The sequence below is a fragment of the Choloepus didactylus genome, chromosome 5, assembly GCF_015220235.1.
Source record: "Choloepus didactylus isolate mChoDid1 chromosome 5, mChoDid1.pri, whole genome shotgun sequence".
NCBI lineage: Eukaryota > Metazoa > Chordata > Mammalia > Pilosa > Megalonychidae > Choloepus > Choloepus didactylus.
Window position 1 is genome coordinate 134814429 of NC_051311.1, and position 13648 is coordinate 134828076.

The 13648-nt window shown below is 38.2% G+C and overlaps 1 protein-coding gene across 2 annotated transcripts in view; it reads right to left on the bottom strand.

The window, feature by feature from the left end:
• C5H7orf31 (chromosome 5 C7orf31 homolog) overlaps nt 1-13648 on the bottom strand; it is a 99235-nt gene that overhangs the window by 45349 nt on the left and 40238 nt on the right. For both annotated transcript variants that reach the window (XM_037837527.1, XM_037837526.1), the window contains exon 4: nt 505-576. In XM_037837527.1, coding sequence (XP_037693455.1) covers nt 505-576 — 72 coding nt within the window. The remainder of the gene's footprint in view (nt 1-504; nt 577-13648) is intronic.

The following is a 13648-nucleotide window of genomic DNA, read 5'->3' on the forward strand; positions in this document are numbered from 1 at the left end:
TTAAGGCAAAAAAAAGAGAAGACTTAGGGAGCAATTTTATTAAGTTATTTGTAGATGGTCATAAACTGCTCTTATCATAATATTGTGATTAAAAACATTGTTGAGGGCTGCTGTGGCATTTTCTATGAACCCTTTAAAAAATGAAACAAAGTCTTTTCTCTTTGGGTTAAGTAGATCAGAGGCAGGGAAATAGACCAAGATGACCTGTATAAATGTCTTCTAACGTTACTATTCCAAATTTCCTCTTTTGTCTTGACTAGATTAAATGCCAGACACTACTATTGTTTTTGTTTGTTTGTCTTTTGAGGGGGGTTTGTTTTTGGTTTGTTTTTTTTTGTTGTTGGTTTTGGTTTCTAGTATTAATTATTTACTTTGGAAAAAGGATGACCAATTTTGTTGATGCCCTGAAAGTCTTCATTTTGAGCTTTTTATTTCTCATATAACTAATTTCCATTTAAAAATGTTGTTTGATTTCATATAAGGAAAAACAAAACTCAAACTTACAAAGAATCATTTCCGTAGACGTCACTTTTTTTGTTCTGTGTCAAATAATAGTATTGTTCAATAGGCAGCTTTCTGAAAAGAAAGAAAAATATTAAATTGCACATCTTTTAAAATTAACACAGTGAAGTGGTGAGCTAGTGAAAGAAAAATAGATTAATACAACCATGTGTACATGGAAATTCAGTATATAAAAAGGTGATGTCTTCAAACAGGTGGAAAAGGATATACTTCACAATAAACAATGCAGGAAAAATTCACTACTAAGGAAAAAAGTTAGATCTCTTTCATACTATTCACAAAGATAATTCCAGGTGGGTTAAAACCTAAATAGTTGGGAAGATAGCTATACAAATATTAAAAGAAAATGTACAGAATATATTGTTTTCTTGTTGGTAGAGAAGATGTTTTGAATAGAATTTTTCTTTTAAATGCCAAAAGTCAAAAGAAAATTTGATAACATCAAATTTAAAAACAATAATAAGGCAAAGTTATAAAAAAACAAACAAACAAACAAAACAACAAAGACTGGGGAGTTCTAGTTGACCAAGATAGCAGTATAAAATGCTCCAGTATGCCATTCCTCCACAGAATCTTTGAATGACTAACAAAAACTGGCAGAACCATTTTCATTAAACTCTGGAAAACAATTAAAGGGTTGCAGTAAACGGACAAGTGCCAAATTAAGAAAATGCATCTTTTAAATGGTATGAGAAGCTCATGGTGTGGAGTTGGCCTGCACTCCCATTGTGAGTCCTGGCCATGTTCTGGATGGAGCAGAGTAACCCCTATGTGCATACTGGGGTGCCTGTATGTTGGTGCCAATCCATGGGGTGGCAGCCTGAAAGACAGAACCAGGACTCTCCTCTTTGGCTCACCCTCTCAGAACTTGCCCTACAAGGAGAAACAGCTTGTACACAGCTAAAGCAGTGTATAAAACAATTAAGTCAAAATGGCCTAGGGCAAAGGATTACTGGCTTTAAGATCACAATTCAGCACTGGAGATGAGTGAGATAGTCTATTTCATAAGGAGTAGAGGGAACATTCAGACTCCTGTAAACAAGAGAATTCTTGAGCCCAAGATAAGACCCAGGCTTGGAAAAGATGAGAGGACCCTACACTTCACTTTTTCCTTGGGCTGATCTTCTCAACAGGAGAGTTAAACTCTGAAGAATAGTACCAGACAATGCAGAGCCAATTCTCAAAGACTGGGAAAGCTGTTTTATGCATTTGTTTGTTTTTGTTAGATTCCAGCACACAAAGAAACCTCTGTCATATCTCTAGCTGTATATAAACTTAAGAAACAGATGCCACAGGGACTAAATCTCAGTTAACACATTAAAATATTAAAATGTGCAGTGTGCAATACAAGATTACAAGACAAAGAAACAGGAAATGATGCCCCATCCAAAGGAACAAGATAAAAATTCAGAAACCCTCAATGAAGAAAACCAGTCTTTGTACATACTGGACAAAGACTTTAAAAAAAATAATCTTCAGTATGCTGAAGGAAAACATGGTGTGATGGTTGGGTTCATGTGTCAACTTGGCTAGGTGGCCTAGCTGTCTGGTCAAGCGGGCACTGGCCTGACGATTCCTGTGAGGCTATTTGAGGCTGGTTGGTTTGTCGGATCATCAGTCAATTGACTGCAGCTGACTGATGACTCCTCAAGGGGCGTGCTTCCACAGTGAGAGAATGCAATTGGCTGGATTTGGTCCAGGTGATCAGTTGGAGGCTTATAAGCCGGACGGTTAGAGAACCTTCACTTCTTCTTCAGCTGCTCAGTGAAGCTTTTCCTGGGGAGCTCGTCGAAGTTGCCAGTTCGTTTCCTGAGGAGTTCGTCAAAGTTGTCGGTTCATTTCCTGAGGAGTTCTTCAAAGTTGCCGGTTCGTTTCCTGAGGAGTTCGTCAAAGTTGTCGGTTCATTTCCCGAGGAGTTCGTCGGACGTCTTCCTTGGAGTTGACAGCTTGTTGACAGCTCTGCAGAATTTGGACTCGTGCGCTCCCACAGTTGCGTGAGTCACTTTTACAATTTGATAATAAGAGACATCTCTCATTGATTCTGTTTCCAAGGAGAACCCTAACTAATACACATGGAGACAGACAAAAGGATATTAGGAAAATGATGAATGAACAATATTAAAATCTCAATAAAGAAATAGAAATTTTAAAATGGAAACAAACAGAAATACTGGAGTTGAGGACCACAATAATAGAAATGAAAAATTACTTAAGGGGTTTTAACAACAGATTAGAGCTGGCTGAAGAACCAGTGAACTTGAAGACAAGATAATTAAAATGATTCAGGCTGAGGAGCAGAAAGAAAAAAGAAGGAAAAAAATGGAACAGAGCCTGAGAGACCTGTGGGACACCATCAAGTGTACCAATATACACATTGGGACCCTAAGAAGGAGAGGAAAGAGAGAAAAGGGACAGAAGGAATAGTCCAAGAAATAATGGCAGAAAACTTCCCAAATTTAGTGAAAGACAAGTACATTCAAGAAGGCTAATGAATTCCAAACAGGATAAAGTTGAAAATAACCATGCCAAAACACATAGTAGTCAAACTGTTGAATGCCAAGGACAAGGAGAGAGTTTTGAAAGTTGTAAAAGAAAAAGCAATGTATTATATACAAGAGAGCCCCAATAATATTAAGTCCCAATTTCTCATTAGAAACTATGGAGATAAGGCAGTGGGATGAAATATTTAAAGTACTGAAAATAAACAACTGTCAACCAAGAATTTTATATCTGGCAAGACTGTCTTTAAAAATCAGGAAGAGATTAAGACATTTCCAGATAAACAAAAGCTAAGGGAGTTTGTCACCACCAGAGCAGTCCTATAACCAATGCTAAAAGGAATAATCAGCCTGAAAAGAAGGGGCACTAGACAGTGGATTGAAGAAGCATAAAGAAATAAAGATCTCTGGTAAAAGAAACCGTACGGGTAGTTAGAAATGCCTGTATTAATGTACTGTATTTTTTGGCATGTACCTTCACTTTTTACTTCTTAGAGGTTTTAAAATGCAAACACGTAAAAAGTAATGATAAACCTATGGTTCAAATATATGATAAAGAAATAATTTATAACATGTACCAAAAAAAAGATGAGGGGACAGAAGTGTTTAGGAACAGTTTGTGTCTGCCACTGAAGTTAAGTTGGTATCAAACTGAAGATGATTGTTATAGATTTGGTATGTTAAATTTAAGCCCATGGTAAACCACAAAGAAAATATCTGAAAAAATACACACAGAAGGAAATAAGAAGGGACTCATAATGGTACACTACAAAAAAATCAAACAAACATGAAAATAGGCATTAATGGAAGAATTGAGGGACAACAAAGTCATAAGACATAAAAAAGACTAAATAGAAAAATGGCAAAATAAAGTACTGCATTATTAATAGTTACTTTAAGAGTAAATGGATTAAAGCTTCCAATTAAAAGTCAGAGATTGGCAGAATGGATTAAAAAGAATGACCCAGGAAGATGGTGGATTAGGAGAGACAGGGCAAAAAAAGTCTCCACGAAAAATACTAGATAAAAGACAGAAAGTGCTCCAGAATACCAGTGATGCACCGGCTGGACAAGGTCTGCTAAATCCACAGGGACTATGCACTTGGTGAAACTGGGAATCTGTGTTCTGAAATGAGTGACTGAGCCTGCTGGAGAACAGGCAGCCACGCCATGGTCAGGAAAACCGGGGCTGGCATTTGGAGACACATTAGTTTAAAAACCCAAAAGTGGCTGTGGATCCGGCAGTGAAAGCTGCACAATCCAGCATGGCAGGAAGTGCCACCTGCAACCCCTTGCACACACCTCAGTATCTGGCATGGACGATAGCCTTTTGCACACCCACAGCTAACTGTCCCAAAACTAGGAAAGTGGAGATCAGAGAAAAGGGGGAAATCACCATGCCCTATACAGCCATCTTCTCGGTGGGCTGGGAACGCCCCTGCCCAGCACTACAGCCCAGAGCTGTGCCACACAACCAACCATGGTGGGAAGTGTTTCCCGCAACACATGCACATGCCTCAGTATGCGGCATGGAAAATAGCCTTTTGTACACCCACAGCAAATTGTCCTGGAGCTAGGAAGGCAGATGTCTGCAAAAAGGGGGAAATTACCACGCCCCATACAGCCATCTTCTCGGTGTGCTGGGAATGCCCCTGCCCAGTGCCGTGGCCCAGAGCTACGCCACACAACCCAGCATGGCAGGAAGTGTTTCCCGCAACCCATGCACATGCCTTAGTACATGGCGTGGACAATAGCCTTTAGCACACCCGCAGCTAATTGTCCTGGAGCTAGGAAGGTGGAGGTCCGTGAAAAGGGCGAAATTATCATGTCCCATATAACCATCTTTTCAGCAGGCTGGAAATGCCCCTACATGGCCCAGCAGTCCAGAGCTTCCCTTGGAGACTGCGCTCACTTGTGACGTAGCACAATCTTCCCTCAGTGGAGGCCCTAGGAGGGCACAGCTTGGAAGAGGGATAGACAAGGAAGTCCCAGGGACCATTCACCAATACCAGGAACTTGTGGGTCCACGACAGAGACAAACTGTGGCGAGACTGAACCAAAGGTTTGGACTCTTGCAACAGCTTGAAGTCTCCAGGAACACATGGTATATTTGATTATTAAAGCTGCCCACCCTTCCTAAACACTCAGACACACCCCCCACATTCAGGGCAGGCAGCACCAACTACACACGGAAATTTGGTGCACCAATTGGACCTGCACAAGATTCAGACCCCCATACACCACAAAGACAAAGTTGGGGAGAACTGGCTTGAGGGGACTAGGCAGCTTGTGGACTCCACCTGCTGGTTAGTCAGAGAAAGTGTACTCCACCAAGCTGTAGCTCTGACAAATTAGAGATAAGTCTTTGAATTAGCCTACATATTCTAAAAGAACCCTATCAAGATAAGCAAATGCCAAGAGGCCAAAAACAACAGAAAATTTTAAAGCATATGAAAAAGATATGGATAACCCAAATCCAAACACCCAAATCAAAAGATCAGAGGAGACAGTACTTGGAGCAATTAATCAAAGAACTAATGAGAAACAACTAGATCATGGTACAGAATATAAACGACATGAAGATGACCCTAGGAGAGCATAAAGAAGAATTTGCAAGAGTAAATATAAAAATAGACAATCTTATGGAAATAAAAGAAACTGTCGATAAAATTAAAAAGAGTCTGAATACTCGCAGTACATGATTAGAGGAAGCTGCACAACGAATCAGTGCACTCGAAGAGGACAGAATGGAAAGTGAAAGAACAAAAGAAAGAATGGGGGAAAATCGAAAAAATTGAAATGGATCTCAGGGATATGATGGACAACATAAAGCGGAGAAATGTAAGAATCACTGGTGTTCCAGAAGGGGAAAAGAAGGGTAAAGGTCTAGGAAGCTTATTCAAAGAAATTGTTGGGGAAAACTTCCAAAACCTTCTAAACAACATAAATACACAAATCATGGTGCCCAACGAACTCCAAACAGAATAAATCCAAATAAACCCACTCTGAGACATAATCTGATCAGATTGTCAAATGCTGAAGTGAAGGAGCAAGCTCTGAAAGCAGCAAGAGGGAAGCAATTCACCACTTACAAGGGAAACAGCACAAGACTAAGCAGTGACTACTCAGCGGCCACCATGGAGACGGGAAGGCAGTGGCATGACATATTTAAAATTCTGAAAGAGAAAAATTGCCAACCAAGAATTCTCTATCCAGCAAAGCTCTCCTTCAACTTTGAGGGGGAGCATAAATTTTTCACAGACAGACAAATGCCGAGAGATTTTGTTAATAAAAGACCTGCACTACTTCAGATACTAAAGGGAGCCCTAACAGCAGAGAAACAAAGAAAGGAGAAAGGTTCAGAACTAAAGAGATTCAGTATGGGTACATTAAAGGACTCTAAGAGAGAGGGGGGAAAAATATATCTGACAAACATAAACCAAAGGATGAAATGGCTGACTTAAGGCATGCCTTCACAGTAATAACACTGAATGCAAATGGATTAAACTCCCCAACTAAAAGATACAGATTGGCAGAATGGATTGAAAAATATGAACCATCAATATGTTGCATACAAGAAACTCATCTTAGACAAAAGGACACAAAGAAATTGAAAGTGAAAGGATGGAAAAAAATATTTCATTCAAGCTACAGCCCAAAAAAAGCAGGAGTAGAAATATTAATCTCAGATAAAATAGACTTTAAATGCAAGGGTGTTATAAGAGACAAAGAAAGCCACTGCATACTAACAAAAGGGACAATTCAAAGAGAAGAAATAACAATCATAAATGTTTATGCACCCAATCAAGGTGCCCCAAAGTACAGGAGACAAACATTGGCAAAACTAAAGGAAGCAATAGATGTTTCCATAATAATTGTGGGAGACTTCAATATATCACTCTCTCCTATACATAGATCAACCAGACAGAAGACCAATAAGGAAATTGAAAACCTAAACAATCTGATAAATGAATTTGAATTAACAGACATATATAGAACATTACATTCCAAATCACCAGGATACACATTCTTCTCTAATGCTCATGGAACCTTCTCCAGAATAGATCATACGCTTGGCCATAAAACAAGCCTCAATAAATTACAAAAAAAAAAAAAAATTGAAATTATTCAAGCACATTCTCTGAGCACAATGGAATACAATTAGAAGTCAATAACCATCAGAGACTTAGAAAATTCAATACCTGGAGGTTAAGCAACACACTCCTAAACAATCAGTGGGTTAAAGAAGAAATAGTAAGAGAAATTGCTAGATATATAGAGACGAATGAAAATGAGAACACAACATATGAAAACCTATGGGATGCAGCAAAAACGGTACTGAGGGGGAAATTTATAGCTCTACATGCATACATTAAAAAGGAAGAAAGAGCTAAAATCAAAGAACTAATGGAGCAACTGAAGAAGCCAGAAAATGAACAGCAAACTAATCCTAAACCAAGTAGAAGAAAATAAATAACATGGATTAAAGCAGAAATAAATGACATAGAGAACAAAAAAACAATAGAGAGAATAAATAACACAAAAAGTTGGTTCTTTGAGACGATCAACAAGACTGACAAGCCCCTAGCTAGACTGACAAAATAAAAAACAGAGAAGACCCATATAAACAAATTAATGAATGAGAAAGGTGACATTACTGTGGATCCTGAAGAAACTTAAAAAATTATAAGAGGATACTAGGAACAACTGTATGCCAACAAACTAGATAATGTAGAGGAAATGGACAATTTCCTGGAAACACAAGAACAACTCAGACTGACCAGAGAAGAAATAGAAGACCTCAACCAAACACTCACAAGCAAAGAGATCCAATCAGTCATCAAAAAGCTTCCCACAAATAAATGCCCAGGGCCAGATGGCTTCACAGGGGAATTCTACCAAACCTTCCAAAAAGAACTGACACTAATCTTACTCCAACTCTTCCAAAATATTGAAGAAAATGGAACACTACCTAACACATTTTATGAAAGTAACATCACTCTAATACAAAAACCAGGTAAAGATGCTGCAAGAAAGGAAAACTACAGGCCAATCTCCCTAATGAATACAGATGCAAAAATTCTCAACAAAATATTTGCAAATCGAATCCAAAGACACATTAAAAAAATCATACACCATGTCCAAGTGGGGCTCATTCCAGGCATGCAAGGATGGTTCCACATAAGAAAATCAATCAACGTATTACAACACATTAACAAATCAAAAGGGAAAAATCAAATCATCAGATGCTGAAAAAGCATTTGAGAAAATCCAATATCCATTTTTGATAAAAACAGTTAAAAAGGTAGGAATTGAAGGAAACTTTCTCAATATGATAAAGAGCATATATGAAAAATCCACAGCCATCATAGTACTCAATGGTGAGAGACTGAAAGCCTTCCCTCTAAGATCAGGAATGAGACAAGGATGCCTGCTGTCACCACTGTTATTGAACATTGCGCTAGAAGTGCTAGCCAGGGCAATCCAGCAAGACAAAGAAATAAAAAGCATCAAAATTGGAAAGGAAGAAGTAAAACTGTCATTATTTGCAGATGATATGATCTTATATCTGGAAAACCCTGAGAAATCGACGACACAGCTACTAGAGCTAATAAACAAATTTAGCAAAGTAGTGGGATACAAGATTAATGCACATAACTCAGTCATATTCCTATACACTAGAAATGACCAAACTGAAGAGAGACTCAAGAAAAAGATGTCATTTTCAATAGCAACTAAAAAAATCAAGTACCTAGGAATAAACTTAACCAAAGATGTAAAAGACCTATACAAAGAAAACTACATAACTCTACTAAAAGAAATAGAAAGGGACCTAAAAAGATGGAAAAATATTCCAGGTTCATGGATAGGGAGGCTAAATGTCATTAAGACTTGGAGGAGCTAGTTATCAAATTTATTTCGAAGAGGAAGATGCCTTGAATTGCTAAAAACATTCTACAAAAGAAAAAAGAAGCAGGAGGACTTACACTCCCTGACTTTGAAGCTTATTATAAAGCCACAGTAGTCAAATCAGCCTGGTATTGGTACAAAGATAGACATATTGATCAATGGAATCGAATCTATAATTTGGAGATAGACCCCCAGATCTATGGTTGACTGATCTTTCATAAGGCCCCCAAAACCATTGAACTGGGACATAACAGTCTTTTCAACAAGTGGGGCTGGGGAGTTGGATATCCATAGCCAAAAGAATGAAAGAGGACCCCTATCTCACACCCTACACAAAAACTAATTCAAAATGGGTTAAAGACCTCAACATAAGAGACAGTACCATAAAACTCCTAGAAGATCATGTAGGGAAACATCTTCAAGACCTTGTATTAGGCGGTCACTTCCTAGATCTTACACCCAAAGCATAAACAACAAAAGAAAAAATAGATAAATGGGAACTTCTCAAACTTAGAAGTTTCTGTACCTCAAAGAAATTTGTCAAAAAGGTGAAGAGGCAGCCAGCTCAATGGGAAAAAATTTTTGGAAACCATGTATCTGACAGAAGACTGATATCTTGCATATATATAAGGAAATCCTAACTCAATGACAATAGTACAGATGGGCCAATTACAAAATGGGCAAAATATATGAAAAGGCAGTTGTCTGAAGAGGAAATACAAATGGTCAAAAAACACATGAAAAAATGTCCATCTTTACTAGCTTTTCTAGTTTGCTAATGCTGCCGGAATGCAAAACACCAGAAATGGATTGGCTTTTATAAAAGGGGTTTATTTGGTTACACAGTTACAGTCTTAAGGCCACAAAGTGTCCGAGGTAATGCATGAACAATCGGGTACCTTCACTGAAGGATGGCCAATGGTGTCTGGAAAACCTCTGTTAGCTGGTAAGGCACGTGGCTGGAGTCTGCTCCAAGTTCTGGTTTCAAAATGGCTTTCTCCCAGGACATTCCTCTCTAGGCCACAGGTCCTCATCAAAATGTCACTCTCAGTTACATTTGGGGCATTTTTCCTTTATTAGCTTCTCTGGCAAGAGTCTGCATTCAATGACCATCTTCAAACTGTCTCTCATCTGCAGCTACTCTCTCAGCTTCTCTGAATTCTTCAAAGTGTCCCTCTCAGCTGCACTTCAAAATGTCACTCACAGCTGCACTGAGTTCCTTCTGTTTGTCAGCTCATTTATACAGCTCCAGTGATCAAGGCCCACCCTGAATGGGTAGGGCCATGCTTCCATGGAAATATCTCATCAGAGTTATCACCTACAGTTAGGTGGGGCACATTTCCATGCAAACAACCTAATCCAAATGTTCCAACTTAATCCCCACTAATATGTCTGCCCCACAAGATTGCATCAAAGAATATGGCTTTTTCTGGGGGACATAATACATTCAAACCAGCACACTAGCTATTAGGGAGATGCAAATGAAGACCACAATAAGATACCATCTCACACCAATTAGAATAGTTGCCATTAAACAAACAGGTAACTACAAATGCTGGAGAGGATGTAGAGAAATTGGAACTCTTATTCATTGTTGGTAGGACTGTATAGTGGTACAGTCACTCTGGAATAGAAAACAAGATATAGAGTTACCCTTTGATCCAGCAATCACACTTCTCAGTAGATACCCAGAAGATCTGAAAGCAGTGACACGAACAGATACCTGCACGTCAATATTCATAGCACATTATTCACAATTGCCAAGAGATGGAAACAACCCAAATGTTCTTCAACAGATAAGTGGATAAATAAAATGTGGTATATACACACAACGGAATACTACGCAGCAGTAAGAAGGAAAGATGTCGTGAAACATACGACAACATGAATGAACCTTGAAGACATAAAGCTGAGCGAAATAAGCCAGACACAAAAAGAGAAATACTTTATGTTACCACTAACGTGAACAAAATGTAAAAAAATACTATATAATGTAGAACGTAGGGGACCTAGTGATAGATAGCAATTAGTGAAGGGGAAACAATAATCTAATAAGAACAGATAAGTTATTGTGGGTAAATTTAATGTTCTGGGAATGCTCAGGAATGACTATGGTTTGTTAATTTCTGGTGGGTATGGTAGAAACAAGTTCACAGAATGTAGTTATCGTAGGTTATCTGTTTTTTTTTAATGCCTTTTCCTCAGTTATAGTCTGTATATTTTCTTGCGTTAGAATAGGAACATGTTGGAAGTAATGTAGTTATTTTAGGTTATTTGTTTTTTCTTATTCCTTTGTTTTGGTTTTGTTTGAAATGTTTTTTTTTGTTGTCTTTTTTTTTTTTAGTTTTTGATAGTTAATTTAAAAAAAAAAACAATGAAAAAAAATATGCAGAGCCCCCCTGAGGAGCAGAGGGAAAATGCAGGTGGTCGGCTTCCTCACCTGGATGGTTGCTGATGTTCTCACAAACATTGAGGACTGGCGGGGTGATGTGCCGAACCCTCTATCACAGGACTTGCCCTTAAGAAGCCTGTTACTGCAAAGAAGAGGCTAGGCTACCTTATAACTGTGCCTAAGAGTCTCCCCCTGAATCCCTCTTTGTTGCTCAGATGTGGCCCTTCTCTCTAGCTAAGCCAACATGGCAGGTGAAATCATTGCCCTCCCCACTATGTGGGATCTGACATCTGGGGGTGTAAATGTCCCTGGCAACATGGGATATGACTCCTGGGGAGGAATCTGGACCTGGCATTGTGGGATGGAGAACATCTTGACCAAAAGGGGGATCTGAAATGAAATGAAATAAAGTTTCAGTGGCTGAGAGATTCCAAATGGAGTTGAAAGGTCACTCTGGTTGGGTACTCTTAAGCATTATATAGATAATTCTTTTTAGGTTTTAATGAATTGGAATAGCTAGTAGTAAATACCTAAAGCTATCAAACTACAACCCAGGAGCCTTGAAATCTTGAAGACGATTGTATAACAATGTAGCTTACAAGGGGTGACAATGTGGTTGTGAAAGCATTGTGGATCACACTCCCCTTACCCAGTGGATGGATGAGTAGAAAAATGGGGGCAAAAAACTAAAGGAAAATTAGGGTGGGGAAGGATGATTTGTGTGTTCTTTTTTTACTCTTATTTTTTTATTCTTATTTTCATTTTTTCTGGTACAAGGAAAATGTTAAAAAATAGATTGAGGTGATGAATGAACAACTATATGATGGTAATGTGATCAAATGACTATATACTTTGGATGATTGTATGGTGTGTGAATAAATCTTAATTAAAAAAAAAAAAGGATGACCCAACTATATGCTGTTCACAAGAGACTCACCTTACATTCAGACATAGTGGGTTGAAAGTGAAAGGAGGGAAAAAATATAATATACAAATAGTAACCGAAAGAGAGCTGGATAGCTATATGAATATGAGATAAAACAGACGTTAAGTCAACTTTATAAGGGACAAAGAAGGCCACTATATATTGATAAAGGGGTCAATTCACTAAATAGACCTAACAATTACAATATTTTTGTACCTAACAGCAAAGGCTCAAAATATATGAAGCAAATGTTGAGAGATATGAAGGGAGAAATAAATGGTTCTACATTAACAGATTCCAATACACCACTTTCAAAAATGGATAGAACATCTAGACAGAAGATCAGTAAAGAAATAGAAAATGTGAATGATACTCTAAACCAGCTAGACCTAACAGATGTTATACAACACTTCACCCAATGGCAGCAGAATACCCATTCCTCTCTAGTGCACATGGATCATTCTCCAGGTTGACCCATACTGTCACAAAACAATTCTCAATAAATTTAAAAATATTAACATCATCCAATGTATAATCTCCAGCCACAATGGAATGAAGCTAGAATCAAGAACATAGGGGGAACTGGAAAATTCACAAATATGTAGAAATTAAACACTGTACTTTTAAACAACCAATGGCTCAAAGGAGAAATCACAAGGGAAATTACGACATATTCTTAGGCAAATGAAAACACAACTTATGGAATGCATCAAAGGCAGTGCTGAGAAGGAAATTTGTAGCTCTAAATGTTTACATTATAAAAGAAGGAAGATCTCAAATCAGAGACCTAACATTACAACTGGAGTATCTAGAAAAAGAAGAGTAAACTAAACCCAAAGTGAGAAGGAAGGAAATAACAAAGATTAAGAGTGGACGTAAATGAAAAAGACAAATCTAAAACAATACAATCAATAAAAGCAAAAATTGGTTCTTTGAAAAGACCAATAATTGACAAACTTATAGCTTGACTGACAAAAGCAAAAAAGAGAGGATATAAATAACTAAAATCAGAAAAGAATGGAGGACATTATTACCAACACCACTGTGCTGGCTTGAATGCATTATATCTCCCACAAAAGCCATGTTCTTTAATGCAAATGACCTACCCAACTTACATGAGACCTTTTAATTACATCAATTCCATGGAGTTATGACCACGCCCATTCTGGGTGGGTCTTAATTAGATCATTGGAGTCCTTTAAGAGAGCTCAGGGGGAGAAGGAGCTAGGAGAAGTTGAGAGAGACATTTTGGAGAAAAGCTAAGATATGTAATCCAGAGTTAGCCCCAGGGAAAAGCTAAGAACTGACACAGACCCAGAAGCTTGGAGATGCAGGGAGATGTAGACAGAAAGACGTTTGGAGATGCTAAGCTAAGAGATGAAGCCCAGAGTTTGCACCAGA